The following is a 17,603-nucleotide window of genomic DNA, read 5'->3' as shown; positions in this document are numbered from 1 at the left end:
CCAGTCCCTGTTGCGTGGAGTCAGAAGAAAATAAAAACCAGAGTTCGATTTGCCGCCGGTGTGTTCCCTTGGATTTCCGTGCTCTGCCTCTGAGCCGGAGCCAGAGGCGAACCACACCACATTCTCCTGCGAACTGGAGAACCGGATGGGGGACACCATCGGGTTCCAATGTGATGGAGATTATCTCTACTTCTTGGTGGGTAGTGGCCAGATAGAGCATCCGTCGCCTCTACAACGACCAAGACCTGGGCCACGTAACAAGGTGAGATAGGTTGGGAACCCACAGGAACGAACACCGCCTAAATGTCCTGAGTTACATGGATGAAACTGTTAGTAAACAGAAAAGAATACATATTTTTTTTTCAGAAACAAAAATGAATATGATAATGCTACTATCTGTCGGAAACGAAGTAGGAAACTTTTCGGAAACACATTCAGTTTTTTTCTTCTCAAAATTGGAAACGAAGTATTTCTCATATGCAGCTGTTTAGCTTTAGACTTTTCAACTCTAAATAATTAGATTTATACTATGTGCCATAGTACTTATAACTGCAGTTATGGATGAATATAATTTATTTTTCCAAGAAAATAAAGTGTACAACTAGTTGTATTATTATTAATTGATAAAAAATAGAAATATTGATTTATTGTTTTAGAAAAGATATTGAACTATATCTCTTCATTGATTTGAGAAGCTCATCTGCATTGATTTGAGAAGTTCAGCTTAAGTTTTTATAGTCCGATAAATACCCGTTACCATATTTGCTCCATTTTCGTATTCGATAATATTCGATTCTGTTTTCGTATCCGTTGTTTCCGGTTCTGATTTCAAAAGAAATAAGGAAACGGAAATGATAAAAGTGGTTTTCATCCGTTTTCGAACCGTTTCGTCCCTACTCGAGTACTCCACCTTTATCTCAATTTTTTTATTATTTTTAAACTAGCTATTTCTTTACGATGACTGCGGCCCACACATCAGCAATACTTAGAGAAAAAAATGCAACAAACTCGGTTGAGAATTTTGTCGACAGCAAACTCCTCAGACCTCCGGTAACCACTAGTTGCCGCTCCACGCACCGCCACCACCGCTCTTTCTCCATGAGCCACCATCTTTCCTCACATCCTCCTCTCCGCCTTTGCATGTGCAGCCGCATCCTCTAGTCACCGACATGTCTTTTCTCCTCCCCTGTTTTCATGCACGCTATTTTTATGGTCGCCGTTGAGGTCGGAGGTGTTGGGCTTGCAAGGACCCGGGAAGGTAGGAGCTGACCCGATGAAGAGCATAGACGCTAGATCCGGTCTCCTCCTTGCTAGATCTGACGATTTCCCAACTGTCGAAGGGGAAAAAAAAGGAGAGAGAGTTAGTATGCGATATGGTTACAGAGTAACCGGACTTGGAGATGGATAGAATGCGGTGGTCTAAATTGAAATGTAAAGTTAGATTTTGTGTAAATGAGAAGAATTATTAAAGGATGATATAATTTGAAAACTTTTAAGAATACATAGTACAAAATGTAATTTACTTTTTTCTACAGCACAATTAATGATAAGTTGTCCATTACCCAATAGTCTCGTGATATGCCAATCCCATTTATCGTCTCTGCACAGTATGGTTGGGTCGGTGTACTTAGCTATTACTAATAATCTCATGATATATTGATACAGGACGATACAAAATTCTACTAACACGGATTGCTTAATTATGGTTAGATAGATCTGGCTAAAAAAAGATAAAAATAATACCATCAATTTTGCTCAATAATAAAGCATTCGATCATGGTCTCCTTTTCTCACTGCATGATATATGATGATCAGTATGTATATAACTATATTGCTATTTTCCTAATTCTTTCATTTTTTTTTATTTTTTAAATATATGTTAATTTGGACTAATTTTTTTTCTCATAATTAAGTAATAAATTTGTTTTTCCATATTTCTCCTATAAAATGCGAATAGTGCATTGTATAATTTGAAATTTGTATTATAAGCGTATGTAATTTGATGTGTAAGATATGGATTTATAGTATAAGATTTGATTTTTTTTTAAAAAAAATGTTGCACCATAGTAGATAAGTAGTTAAGTGAACAACCGTAAAAGAGAGAATCCATTGTGCCACTGATTTTGTCCCTATTTTATAACATGTCACTGGATTTGTCAAGTTCTAATATGCCATCGCATTTTGCTTAACTTCTATAATATACCATCTCCGTCCAGTTAGCCTCCGTCTACAAATTTGTCCTAGTGACCAAAATACCCCTGGACGAAAACTTCTAAATTTTGGTCAAAAATTCCGAAATATCATATTGTAAAACTTCTAAAATTTGAGATGGGCAACTTTGAGCGCTGCTACAGCCTTTGCATGGGATGGGGATAATCGAAGGCGAAGCGACGACGGAAGCTGTCGCTCCGGTGGCGGCGCGGGGCCGATGCGAGTAGATGAGTTTTCAGGGCTCTCGGCTGGTTTATTGGAGATATTTACCTGATTGCCACTATTAGATTTGACAGTTAACTATATGAACCCACATGTAATAGAAAATGAGAAACCATGAAATCATATGTTACATATGAGTAGCAAATAGTTAAATGTCCAAGTTTATTGAGAGTCTGGTTTACAATAAATAATAAACGAACAGAGAGAAAGAGAGTGGAGAAAGAACAAATTTCAAAAATAAATTCAAGAAAAAAGTTTTTTTTGTGGCTATATAGTTGCAGCCCTAGGGGTGAAAATGGTCGGAATCGGTAGCATCTCTTCGGAAACGACGCTCGATCGATCGATAATTATCATTTAAACTACTCAGTGTCGATATTAATACGATACAGAAAGAAATAGAAAAACAAAATTTATACATTGCCAATCCCTTATACGAAAATGACGCTCGCTTGGTCAGGAATTTTCATGACCATTTTCACCCCTTGAACAAAGAACCTAATTTTATTTGGAAAGAAGAATTTTACAGTTCGCAGTTGATATTTTATTCTTTTTTCTTCAAAAAATTTGACCAATACTATTTATTCAATTACTTAGTTAAGTAAAATAAAAGAAATCACTAGATCTGTCATAAAAAAATCTTTTAAGTATGTCTACGATGATTTTCTATGATAGTCAAACAAACTATTAAAAAATCAACCATGTCATATCTCTACTATTATAAAAATTGAAGATGTTTTTGCTGGTATTTTGGTACGTCATCTGTGTATGAGTCAGTTTTTAAATTCGTTTGTTTTTAGAAATAAATATTCGTATTTGAGTCGGTTTTTAAGATCGTTCACTTTTGGTAATACATAAGGAATCATATAAGAAATCTGTTAAAAAAACTCGCATGCTAACTTGAGACGATCGGACTCCTAACTCTAGCTTATGATTTTCTAAAAAATATATATCTAAGCGAACTCCCACAGTGAATTTCATATTAACTAAACCATATAACAATAATAAGATTAAAATAAACTTCAAAAAACTCGCATGCTAACTTGAGACGATCGGACTCCTCACTCCAGCTTATGATTTTCTAGAAAAACATATATCTAAGCGAACTCCCACAGTGAATTTCACATTAACTAAACCATATAACAATAATAAGATTAAAATAAACTTCACCCGTTGCCATGCACGGGCATTTTATCTAGTACTTCAAAAAAAGAGAGATGATAGGTTTCAAAGAAAACCTTGATCTAGACTAACATGATATCTACTCCTCTATTCCAAAATAATAAAATATTCTTTGCTATCTCTGGCTACGAATTTGGATAAGCATATAAGGATCCAAAGTTTTCTTTCACAAACTAAGCAGCACGCCTCTACTTCCTCCAACATGATTCTCTGCTGAACAGATTATTTGTGGATGGATTATGGTTAAAAAAAATATCCAAGCTTGGAATGCTAGTTTGCTACAGAACAATTCTTTTATTCTCAGTAATAATTATCAGGCCGTGCGGTTAGTCAGTTACCACCGTTGGTAAAAAATAGATGAAGGAAAGTTACTACCTTTGGTACAAAATAGATGGATACATGCATGCCGTATGAGGGAGAATTTACTAGTATTTGCCACTCTACCAAAATACTACTAGTGCTCAAATACCACTCTCCTAAATTTTCATTCCCAAATAGTAACTTCTCCCGGGAAGTTTACATCTATGGACGGAATACATAACATCGCGTAGTCTTACATTGGTGACACGCCCACAGTACAGCAATCCTTTATAAAGAAAAAAAAAACAAACTAGTAATTCGAAGCCATCTGCACAAGATGTTACAAGCTTTAGCTCCGAGGGGAAAATTGTGAGACGACCAACATCATCAGCGATACCTTCTTCATAAAAAGTAAGCATTCGGTGAGATGATCAGATGAAAAAAATGAGTGGTTCTCAAGGCACTTGTTGACGTAAGGTAAACAGGAACAGCATCTTAGGCTCTCTTCTTCCGAGCAGAAGGTCCGAGTGATGAACCAGCAGTACCACGCGGAGCAGACGAGCAAAGTCCACGCAAAATTGCGATGACAGCGAAAACGGCAAAAGGAACATACATCTGAAGCAATTTTAGTGTCGCTTTCTTCGAGCCCACAATCTCTCCAAGTATTGCTGACTGAAATGATTATAAACAAACATTATGAAACATGTCAAAACAATGATCTAGTACAAGTAGATGACATTACATCATTCATTACGAGCTAGAAAAATATCTGATGCTTCCCACTAGGATGCACTCACATGCACCCAATTCAAAATAGGACATAAATAGTAATGAAAAAAAAACCCATAATAAAGAATAAAAAATAAAAAATAAAATTTACAGAACAAAGAACCATGTTAAAAAGAATCAAATATAAATTATATAATTCATTCTACATGTGGAGAAATTTTTTAGATAATGAAAGCTGAAAATTAGAAGAATGCCTATTCATTAAAATATCTTTTTGTTTCTTCCAAAACAGAATTGATTTTCTAATAATTTTTTATAGGATATGCTTGATTACTGCATGACCTATGTAACCAATATTGTCCTGTTTTTTGTATCCATTTGCAGTTTGCATTGAAGAAGAGGCATCAATGAGCATTCAGGGCACTCAGACTGAATTCTGGAATGACATTGACTGAGGTTACTTAGCATGCATGGCGATTGAACGTTCATGTAACAAATGTCTTCTGGCGTTTCTACAGTTTGCTCCTTAACGATAAACAAGGATATAGAAGCTCGGTGGGCTAAAAAATGTAAAGTGAATTGATTGTACATAAATGTTCGGGCAAGCATTAACTGTTCTGTTCCTAATCTTCTTTCCTTCTGCACTGTGAATCTATGACCAGTTATGTAAACTTGAAACTAAGACAAATTTGTAATAAGAAGTCACAAATTGTATGTATATTTGAAAGGGAAAAACTGACCAAAGAAAATGTGTTGGCCTGTTGGGTATTTAATCAAACAGACTGTAAATCCTCAACTATGAGTGCAGAAAGTGAAATTGACATGTAAAGTGAACACACCATGGAAGCCAGTAAATAAAACAATTAATTAACGCAACAGAAAAAAGTAATTATGTTTCAGATAATACATCCATAGTACATGAAATATATTGAGTGGATAGTTGGGATGGTAATAAACTGGCTTAACACAAAGTGGATCTGGGCAGAGCTGCTAGGTGGATGGTGATAAGTGCTGGGCTACATGCTTCTCTATTTTATAGGCCAGACTCTCCGGTATCTTGGGATGGGATAAAAACAAGAGAGAACTTTGTGTTCTGCTTAAGCTACCATGCCATGGCATGCTTCTAGATAGATTGCGTGCCCCACATTGGCATGGTAAGTTCTTTTATCATCAGAATTTTTTTAAAAAGAAAAACTCAAACACCTTTTATATGTTTTCTTACATTAGAGATGCGCTAAATCTAATCAAAATATTACCTTACAAGCAAAAGGAACATTTAAATTATAAAAACAATGACAAATCGTCTGTTTTCCAGCGTTATCAAAATATATGTAACAATGCAATAAATGAACGTTGTAGTTCTCTTAATTATTTCTTCCAACATTATGGCTCATCACTGTAGGGATTCAGCAAGTGCCGACTGCAGTTAAGATTTTATGATGGGGATTTGGATATTGCTTTGTCAAAAGTCAAAACTATGCCCAATAACAAGGTGTCATGACTACTATATTAGAACCATGCCCAACTCCCAAAAGAACAAACAAAGAAATTGTATCCTTGGATGGAAAGATTAAGGCTCAAATCAGTCGAGCTTTTAATCATTTCCACTCTGAATGACTCAATGCTTCAGAGCAGGGCATTAATAAAACAGAAGAATATCTACATTCTTGTTTGGAGCGCACTATGAGCATTTACAAACACAAACAATAGTACCAACTAAAATGGGATCAAAAAGCAATTCGCGCGGCATTGAGTTGGACTTAAGAAATTTCATTGGTCCACCCAGATCAACAAACAATATAGAGCAATTTCATCGAACCCTCTAAACAAGTGAGCTTAGGCAATCCATGAGGACGACAATTACTTTGTTCTAAAATAAAATTATCAATCTGAGATTAGGTCTGTGTGTTCCCATAAAAATGAAAAATAAAATCAACCCTCTGCGCGTTGCAGATCCGATGCAGAAGCAACCCATTTACTCCCAACCAACATGAACTCGAACGCTGAAGCAGAGAGACAGCGGGGGAGGGAGCGAAGGGGGGCGTGAGTTACCATGGAGGTGAGGGTGGAGACGCCGGCGATGAGGGAGGTGGTGGCGGCCCAGCGGCGGCGGGCGAGGATGCCGTAGAGGGTGGCGAGGGCGAGCGGCCAGAGGAAGGCGAGCTCGAGCCAGACGAGCCCCCGGAGGAAGCCCGGGGGGCGGGCCACGAGGTAGTCGCCGAACTCGCGGGCGTACCACCGCTTGAGGGAGACGAGCGGCGCCGGGAAGAGGTGGCGCGGGAGCACGGACTGCGCGTCGATCAGCGGCGCCGCCACCGCCACCGTGAGCGAGAAGAGCACCACCGCCGCGTCCGCCGCCGCCGAGACCACCCCCATTGCCGCGACGCCCGGTGGAGCAGAGCAGAGAGAGAGATAGAGAGATCTCGACGAGGAGAAATGGTCGACGCGTCCGTCAAAGGAGGAGGTACTAACTTACAGATGTCCAAAATTCGAGCAAATTTAATAAGGGAAAGGATTAATTGGATCATCCCATTATAAATTTAATTTGATGGTTTTTATAATTCACCCATTTGAAATCATCATGCCATTATAATTTGATAGGTATTTAAAATCATCATGCCATTATAATTTGATAGGTATTTGAAACGTGTCACTACTTACCACTTTAATACGCTGAAATTATTTTTTGGACTAGATTACCCTTTTTTTCTTCCTCTACTAATTGGGTGTCCTACAACGAGAGAAAAAAATATATTTATGAATTCAAAAACACTAAGGAAAATGATTTTAAATAGGCATCGAGTGTTTGTTTGTTGTATCGAAAACCTTAATACACAATAATTACATCACATCTTTATAGTGCTCCTTATTAAATAACAAGAACAAACAAAATAATTGAATAGAACATCATAGTAAAAAATAAAATAATACCGCTCTAATGCTAATACCAATATTTGACTTAGTTAAACACAAAATTAACTCACGGCATACAGAGACATGAGTAACATTATGATCATGCAAAAGAAGGTGAGTTATGGTGAAGCAATGCAAGCACAAGAATGGTTAATAAAATCCGATTCAGTCCTCACTGTGCAGATAACTATAATAGCACCTTGGTCGTCACAAGCTTGGACAGAAGCATTGTTTGATAAATTAAATTTCAGCTGCTCCACAAGCTTCAATCTTCATTGTACAAAACTACAAATGACAGAACCACATTATTAGCTACTTGAATGCTATAAATGGAGAATGGTGCAATGATTAGTCATCTACAAGGTCCCAGTGAATTTGAAAAAGCTTGATCAGTAACATTACGTGTTAAACATCAAAGTTCCAGAAAATCTAAGCCAATTCCTACAAACATTGAAGCAATACATTAAAGTCCAGAATCATAGTCATTGAAAATTCAATAATCAAAGCAACATAATATGTACATGACATGACAAACCACAAAGTCATCGACTCTTAGTCTAAGCAACAACCACTCAAAAGCACAAACTATAGCATCAGCTAAGAAGTCCTAGCACAACTATGCTAATAACCAGGAGCTCTTCTAGCCATCACACTAATACCCTTCAGAGCACGGTTGCGAGGTATGCCGATCTGTTGTCAATATATCCTTGGACAAATGCAAGATCCAAATATCTTGTTATCACACGTTGTCGCAATTATGCATTACAATTCAATATAGATATCTTGGGTTATTTTCTGAATGAGTAATTTACATATTGTTGGAACTACTTAGCAAAGCAAGCATTGCAGGATGAATTGGATTGAACTTGAAAGTAGAATGATCTGAACTCTCTAAGCATCCTATTGTTAAATACGAAATTAATATTTATTGCAGTTCAACAATGTAACATTATGTTAGTTATGCTTTAAGGATACCAGTTCTACACTAATTTTTGTTGGGTCTATGAGTGGGAGGAAATCAATGATATGATGTAGTTATCGGGACTTTACTTTATTCATTGGTGGTTATTTGATGTTGAAAGACTGAAGGTACGAGAGGTAATCTGAATATATTTATTAGTTAATTAAGTTGATATTAAAAAAAATGTAATTAGCTAGAAAAAAAGGGTACATGCCCCTTTTACTTAACATGGGGGCACAAGTCCCCTCTTAACGGGCTTGTAAAAAGGTGAAATAATCATTAGCAAAGTCCACTAGTTTTTTATCATAATTTTCTATGGTAGTAGCATGAAATAATATTTTTGTTGAACATGTAGCACGAAATAATATTGCTATTAAGTTTGTACTATAATGTTACTTTATGCTTGACTTTTGATATCATCAACTTTTTAAATTTCCATTTATAGAGTGAAAATCCAATCTCCTCTGGCCAAAGAACGAGTTTGCGCCTATGAGTAGCTAGGTAAGGTTCAAAATTTTAATATATACAAACAACAACATGTGTAATTTGATATGAATGCATAATATGAAAGTCTTTACTACAAAATAGACTTTAAAGTTTGTAGACAAGACTATTGGAAAACTCGAGGGAGAAACATTTGAGGATAACAATCTAATCATTACCGCAAATAATGCTTCTGTTAATTGCAACAATTTAAGTTTGGAAGTTGGTTGAAGGAGTAGTTATGGTATATTAAAATATTTTTTTGTCTTGTAGTGACTCATAGAAAGTTGGCATGAAGACTTAATTTGTACTATTTAAGTTATAACTTCTAATTCATTTCCAAACATGTTTCTCATCGCTTTTGTACTAAGATTTAGAGCTTGACTCATAATCAATTGGGACAATGGAAAAGCAACGAAATATCTTCTAAAGTCATTTAAGTTTCTCCCTATTTATATTGGAGATGACCAGATAGACAAACATGCATTTAAGGTTCAATTATTTCTTAAACATAAATAAATCCCGAGAACTCCTTTTAGTGTTAGTTATATAATATCTCATATGTATATGTTACTTTGTTAGGTGTTTCATGAGCGTAACAACGAGTACAATATTCTTATGTTACAAGCTATGTCACCCACTACATACGATGATATTGTTATATAGAATCTCACACGTATATGCTACTACATTAGACTTCATGACTCATGAGTTCCACAACAAGGAACAATGAGACAGTTTCATGCAGAATTGCCAGCCGGGGGATACATCCCCATCCCAGCCCACCCCTATTGGTTGGAAAATTCCCCATCCCCAAACTGAGGAAACATGATTCCCATCCCTGCCCTCTGGGGGAATTATTTATCACTCCTCGTACCCGCTTAAAAATGCATGTACATCTCATATCATAAATGTAATATAACACATATCAATATATCGGCATATAATCACTAATTCACATGATAGGAACAAAAGATTGTCATTCATCTAGTAATCATAGCCCAGCTAGACTTCAAACACGCAAATGTACATCAAATTTGGACCCCCAATGCTAGTTAAGCGGGTCTCCGTGGAGAATGGAGATGGAGGATAATTCTGCCCGGCTGCCCGCCAGACTCTATGGGTCGGTGTGTTTTCTCCTGTTCAATTTCCTTTTGAAGAACTAATTGCAACCATCTATGCTCCTAACAAAAGAATACCCCATAGCCACGAGGAAACAAGTCCAATAATAAATCTCGACCGTTTGGTCTGAATTTTACTTGTGCAGATGGTGTCCATACAGGAACATATATGTGGTGGTTGAGTACCATCCACAGGCCACAGCTGATCTTAATATCGTGTGGGTGGTACACGATATTTAAGTCACAAAATTCAGTGACTTGTCATAACATCAATAAGATATTTGTGGTAAGTTTTTAGGAATAGAGCTTATAATGCTGAAAATGTTGATATGCTGGCTGACAATTTTTTTTATTGACATTGATGGTGTCATCGTGTAAAATATTGTAAGCCGGTATATTACCAATAACACAATTCAACATTTTTTTCAGCAATATAAGCTACAATTCCTAAAAACGTACCCACAAACGTCTTATTTGGCAAGTCATTGAATTTCGTGAAAATTCATCCCAAATTACACTGTTACAATGTACTGGCATATCATTACATTGTTTGGGATAGAGAGAAAACTGCAGCGGTAGATTATATGACTCAACTATAGTATGTTTGGAGAAAAAAACAATCATAATCCCTTTTAATTCCCAGAAAATTGAGTTCCCATGAATTAGGTTGGAAGTAAACACCATGTATGGTATATTTCTATCCTTCGATCAAAATATTTTTAAACCTTGTAGCATATTCTTTACTTATAATTGCTTCCATTTTCGAGCCCTACAATTGTACCGATCATATTGCATATTTCAAGCCCTACAATTGTACCAATCATATTTAATTTAATTTTGTTTATATTTTTTCATATTGAAATAATGAAACTTACAGTAGCATCCATCAATATGAAGGGTTGTCTGTCACCATCAACCTCGGCAAGGAACTAGGCATCTACCATTCTACCATGACAATAACACTAAATGTTCAGTTTACCCTGCAATCATCAAACTCAACATCGTCGAAGTACTTGAACCTTCTGAAACAAACAAGCAGTCAATAACACAACAATATAAATTCCTTACTAAGTCTAACCAATTCATCAACTAACTTACATATGCACAACAGGTCTTGCATGCGCAACAGGTCTTGCACGGCGCCCAAACTGTGCATACGTTCTCTTTCGGTTTAGATTCGTTGGGGCCATTTCTATGCGAAGACAATTTCAGAAGTAGCAAGAACAATGACTGCCATAATTTTAATAAATATTTTACTGAATAGTTTGATTAAGACCTAAATGTTATCACCCCTGTTCATTCCCTCATCAAGAATATAAACACGCATCCGATAAGTTTCAACTCTTATTTTAGAAAGAGAGCATAGTCATCCAACCGAGACAGCCGCACAATCCAATATGCCAATGATCTGGACACAATATATATATATATATATATATATATATATATATATATATATATATATATATATATATATATATATATATATATATATATCACAAAAACTGGATAACACTATATTCCAAATACTAATGAGAAAGATAAAGCAAGACTGAGATAACATGTCTGAATAATCTTGCATACCGTGGAGATATCTGATGGCCTGGTTGCTCTGCCTGCTCGAGTATGTACAGTTGCACACCAACTCGATTCGTGTATATATAGAGATACATTTCAGAGGAGAAAGAAAGCGTGGTTTTTGGAAAGCGAGATTGGGGATTTGGAGCGTGATTAGCGGATATGGAGCAGGATTAGGAGATTTGCAGCGCGTATCTAGTCTAATCTTAAATGTTTCAGAAGATACTAATGTTCAAGTTTTAAAAGTTTAACTCTTGTTTCAAAAAGGACATGTTTTGATGTACAAAACAATAAACAAATGCACTACACTACCTCTCCAAGAAAAAAAAATAGAATGCACTAGAATCAAATCTGCTATTGCTTTGAGGTTGAGGCAAAGGAGTTAAGACTCGGAAGCTGTGCATATGGTTTGATGTTTTTTTTTTACAAAGTATAACTTGCAATTTCTACACCAACTAATGGTATGCACAACCATAGTCTCTGAACATTAATTAGGATTTAAACCGTAATAATGGAGTCGTACACTCACAACTCTAACGACACGAATGGTGCTTCCCTGTATGGTTTGATAGGTAGATGTGCACAGCTTATGTTTCTTGATTTTTTTTAATAGTTTCATTCAACGTTTCTTAAATTCGTTAGTTGAGATGCCAACTGTATCATTGACCGTAGGGCTGTCAAACTATTGCATTTAAATTCATTAGTTGAGATGCCAACTGTATCCATTGACCGTGGGGCTGTCAAACCATTGCAAACTGCTCTGATTACACAGTCAATTAGTTAAAAACGAAATAGATAAATTTCGACCAGACTCAATTATGCATATGCTAGGTAGGATTTCACAGCTGATTTGCAATAGAATGGCACCGTATGAAATTAGATAATTTATCAGATGAGATAAAAAAGAGATTCTATTATGGTATACCCCAGTTTGCTAAGATAAACAGGCATTCTATCTTTGCTCAGAAAAAGGAAAGCTAATTTCAAGAACAAGTCTGATTAACCTCAGAAATAACTACATAAGCCGCTAGTAATCATGGCACCACCGGGGATGAAAACGGTATGGAATATTTCCGGCTTCCAAGCTTGTTTTTGAAAACGAAATCAACCGGTCCGAATTTTTCGGAAACAGAAACGAATTCAGAAATATTTTATCAGAAACGGAATCGAATATGATAAAAGCAGTTTCCGTTGGAACTCAGAATCGGTCGAAAACTTTCCAAAAACTTTTTCGGAATTTTCAAAGTTACAGGCGCATAAAATACAAATAATCCATAATACCTCCCCAGGCCAGCCTATTCAGTATGATACCTCCCATAGTCTATAATACCTCACGTAACCTAGAGACTTAGAGAGTAGAGAGTGAGGGACTGAGAAAGACATCGAAGATTCTAGAGCCGGGCGGCTTCGACATCGAAGATTCTAGAGCCGGGCGGCGAAGCGACACATCTAGATCTCATGTCGTCTCGTCCCCTGCCGTCTATTTGAAGTTTTTGTCCATCGAAGTTTGAAGCTCGCTTTGAAGGTTTTTTGTATTTCGATAAATTTTCGTTATCGTATCCGCGCTGGTTCATTTTCACTCCGTTTTCGGTTTCAATAATATTTAATTCCGTTTTCGTATCCGGGGTTTCCGATTCCGATTCCAATTCCAAAAAAAATATGAAAACGAAAACGATAACGTGGTTTCCATCCGTTTCTGCACCGTTTTTATCCCTCATTGCTCTTATTAAAAGAGAGAATTACTATGTAAACCAGATTAACCTTTTCTCATAAAAATTAATATAGTAAGAGTAAATATTGTACTCAAAGTCCTGAAGCTCTTTTATTAAATGAAACTACGCAAAGAGGTACGAGTTGTAGATTCTCACAAACAACCTCATCGCTTTGCTTATGTTTACGCTTATCCGCATAACTTATTAGCAATCAAAAAATAATTAATGGGTAATACTTTTTTTATTTGTGTTCTTAGTGATACCAAAACAAATTGTGTAAAATAAACTATGATGAAAAACACCAAAATCAACTCCAAAATTAAGTTGCAAAATTTAAATTTTAGCTTATAGACATAAGAATAAGTGAAACGATAGAGCTTAAAAAGTGGATAAAATAAAAGGAAGAGTCTTATATATAAGCCTATAATCACAGAAATGTTCTCAACCTAACAGGTATGCTGGATCCGCTTGCTGAAAAGGTGTAAATTCTCAAAGAACTAAGATAAGTAGGAACATTGCCTTTTTGGAGACGACACTGATTGTTCAAAAACATTCACGAGGATCTTTACGTTGCTGTAAATAATACACGCGAGCAAGAAATACATGATTGACTATAACCAAAAAACAAATTTACCGCAAGATCAAGAAATAAAATTAATCCTTAGGGCCTCTTCTTCTGAGAAGAAGGTGCAGGTGCTAAACCAGTACCCTGCGAAGACCACACGACCAGTCCGCGCAGAGCTGCAATGACTGCAAGAACAGCAAAAGGGACATACATCTGAAGCAGCTTATGTGTTGCTCGCCCTGAGACCAAAAACTCACCGAGTACTGCAGACTGAAACGATTAAAGTCAAGATTAATGACAAGGTAAGATTCAAAACAGATCGTTAAAAAAAGACAAATCAATCAACGTGCGAATGCATGATTCTAACTTAGAAAAGGTAATGTTATAGTAAGTAGTAACTGTTCTTCTTATACCCTTTTGTCAATCAAATTCTCCCATTGCTATTTTATTAGATTTCTGAAGCAAGCTAACTTATAGTTTTGAAAGATATCTAGGATTATGGAGAGTTCTTCACATATTGAAGTTCTACTTCTAAATGAAGACAAAATCGAACAAAAAATTTGGAAAGTTCCTATTAAGTTAGAATAGGAAAAATGTTACTTTAACTTCGAGACAAATTACTGCTCAAACTATTTCAATCTATTTGTGCGTATTAAAAGAGCACTGGACGACATCAATAGCATCGATGAATGTCAACATTACTATCAGATCGCTGGGGCACATCATGACAGGCAACCATCAACTGTTAAAAAGACGCCCATCCCATCAGTGTGTAGAACATTAGAACTTATCAGGATATTTCCCAAAGAAAAAAAATGAACTCGTATGTTAAGTAATTATAGATAAAAATTGAGCTAAGTCTAGTGACAAGCAAATCAAGCATAACCTTGCGAGTCCTGACAATGGAACTTCCATTACGTAAACCCCAACGTCGCAATGACGAAGATAAACCGAGTTAACAAAACGAATTCACCAATCACCCAGTTCATATTTGTACCCTTCTTCCTCTTCAAATTCCCCATGTTGGCCTAAATCCTCAGATAATTAGCAAATGCTAAAAGCATGAATTTGAGTATTTGACCTCAGCTTCTTGCAATACCAAATATAAATACGTATACCCCCTAAACCAAAGGCACTGACGAACATGGACTTGAATCTGAGAGAATTGGTCGCGACGACTCTACTCACCATGGCGGTGACGACGGAGACCCCGGCGGCGAGGGCGGTGGCGCCGGCCCACGGGCGGCGGGCGAGCACCCCGTAGAGGGTGGCGACGGAGAGCGGCCAGTGGAGGAGGAGCTCCAGCCAGACGAGGCCGCGGAAGAAGCCCGGCGGCTCGGCCGCCAGGTAGTCGCCGAACTCCGTGGCGTACCACCGGTGGAGCCCAACGAGGGGCGCCGGGAAGAGGCGGCGCGGGAGGACGGCCTGCGCGTCGATCAGGGGCGCCGCGGCGGCGACGGCGAGGGAGAAGAGCACCACCGCCGCGTCCGCCGCCGTCGAGAGGAGGCCCATCGTAACATCGCGGTCAACTTTGGGTGGGTGGGCCCCTTCATCTGGACGTGTTGGGCCCACTTGAAATTAGTAGGGCGGGCCTAAGCCCAATCCATCCCAAACCTACAAGTCCATTCATAGATTTTTTTTATTTGAGTAGTAAATCGGGAAATACAGGGCCTGTTTGGGGAGTTTAAGCTTCTGAGAAGCAACTGCTGAGAAGCTAGCCGCTAAGAATCTGGAGGCTTCTAGGGGCCTGTTTGGGGGAGCTTCTAGCTGCTGTAGCTTCTCCTAGAATCAGAAGCTCCCCCAAACAGTCCAGCCTTTTGGTCCAGATTCTGAGAAGCTGCAGTTGTAAAATCCAGAAAATGAACTAGAAGCCAGAAGCTGGAAAACCCAGCTTTTCCAGATTCTTGGAGGCTGGCTACCAACCAGCTGTTTCTCAGAATCTAAAACTCCCCCAAACAGGCCCTAGTTCATTTTACAGATTCTACAACTACAGATTCTCAGAATCTAGGTAAAAAGCTGGACTGTTTAGGGAGCTTCTGACAACTGGAGATTCTAAGAGAAGCTGCAGCTGCTAGAAGCTCCCCCAAACAGGCCCTACTCTCTCTCTCTCGCGTAAATTATAAGGCTATATTTTTTTACACGGTCTTCAATAATATACTTTGCCTAGTATTTATTTTATGATCCCAACAAATATGAAATTAGCATCACATGAAAGTATTTCAAAATATGAATCTAGTGATATAACATGCATAATATTTAGTATATACTTATATAATTAGTATGATTATTAGTTAAAAGCTACCGAATTTAATTTTCCTCGAAAAGAGGGCACCCCATAATTTGAGACTGATGGAGTAATGAATTTTTAATGGACCATTAGCTCCTGAAAATTTATAAATGGCATTATCCAAAGAGAAATGTATTTTTTTACCCGGCCTCTATATTTAATAGGATATATGCAGCCTTTTAAATCGAAAACTTAGCTCCTCAAATAACCCAATATGAAATTCGATTGTATGGATATTTAAACTCAGAACCTTGGATTGCTACTCAGGTCACTTCAACCACTATATTACATGCCTTTTCGCTGCAAGTATTAATTGGAGAAGTTGTTGATTCTGCAATATATTTCAGCAAAATGACATCCTTATATCTGTCATATGATAGGCAATAGTTAATTTTTGCATTAATTTAAAGGGAACAAAGGCAAGCGCACAATGATTCAGCCCAAAGTTGCCCAAGTTTGGGAACATAGCTAATATGAGCTGACAGCCTGACACACTATATATATAAGGCTAGGCTCATATTGTTTGTTAGGTTATGGACACACTCCCCGCATGAGGTAGCAGAAATGTTGTTGATTTCATTTCATTTGTGGTGCTAGGAATAGGAGTTGTTGGGAATTCATCTACTTCGGGCTGGGACGGTAGACTTTCCTGCAGCTCACAAGACACGCTCCAAATATATTTGAGAAGAGATTCATGTTTCTTTTGTGTGGCTGACCATAACTACGCAAACAGACTTAGAGCATGTGCACGGCACAATCTCGACCGAGCCGATTGAATCATCACGATGATCAACAATAAAATCGGCGACAGCTTGGCCTTTAATCACCTTCGGTGACTCGTACCGAAGATCAAACTCAGTTAAGGAAAATATCAACTTTCCAACCCGTCCTTTCAAAATAGGAGCCGACAACATATACTTGATAACATCGGCCTTGCATATAACGGTGCATTTATTGGATAATAAACAATGCCTTAACCTTGTGCATGAAAAATATAAACACAAGCATAACTTTTCCACAGGAGAATACCTAGTCTCTGCATCCAAAAGCCGATGGCTTAGATAAAACACAACTCTTTCTTTCCCTTCGAGCTCTTGAATCAAAACCGAGCCGATTGACTTCTCACCGGCCGACAGATATAACCGAAAAGGTATCCCCTTTCGTGGAGGAATCAACACTGGAGGAGAACTAAGATAATTCTTAATGTTATCCAAAGCCTTCTGTTGCTCTGCCCCCCAGGTAAACTGCTGATCGGCCTTCAATCTTAACAACGGCGTAAAAGGCTCTAACCTTCCAGATAAATTAGAAATAAACCGTCGAACAAAATTAATCTTGCCAATCA

At 37.5% G+C, this 17,603-nt stretch overlaps 2 protein-coding genes across 2 annotated transcripts; both read right to left on the bottom strand.

The window, feature by feature from the left end:
- Nucleotides 1–4,067: 4,067 nt before the first annotated feature.
- On the bottom strand, nucleotides 4,068–7,086 carry LOC4343156 (uncharacterized). The gene is made up of 2 exons (XM_015789885.3): nucleotides 6,694–7,086; nucleotides 4,068–4,584 (listed from the first exon to the last, which is right to left on the bottom strand). Exons 1-2 carry the CDS (start codon nucleotides 7,015–7,017, stop codon nucleotides 4,408–4,410), a joined length of 501 nt encoding a protein of 166 aa, XP_015645371.1. The 5' UTR covers nucleotides 7,018–7,086; the 3' UTR covers nucleotides 4,068–4,407.
- A 6,821-nt stretch (nucleotides 7,087–13,907) lies between these two features.
- LOC9266315 (uncharacterized) lies at nucleotides 13,908–15,497 on the bottom strand. The gene is made up of 2 exons (XM_015790160.3): nucleotides 15,163–15,497; nucleotides 13,908–14,244 (listed from the first exon to the last, which is right to left on the bottom strand). Exons 1-2 carry the CDS (start codon nucleotides 15,484–15,486, stop codon nucleotides 14,071–14,073), a joined length of 498 nt encoding a protein of 165 aa, XP_015645646.1. The 5' UTR covers nucleotides 15,487–15,497; the 3' UTR covers nucleotides 13,908–14,070.
- Between the last annotated feature and the right edge of the window lie 2,106 nt (nucleotides 15,498–17,603).

The sequence above is a fragment of the Oryza sativa genome, chromosome 7 (assembly GCF_034140825.1).
Source record: "Oryza sativa Japonica Group chromosome 7, ASM3414082v1".
NCBI lineage: Eukaryota > Viridiplantae > Streptophyta > Magnoliopsida > Poales > Poaceae > Oryza > Oryza sativa.
The sequence above is the reverse complement of the archived record's forward strand: the minus strand, read 5'-3'. Positions and strand labels throughout refer to the sequence as shown.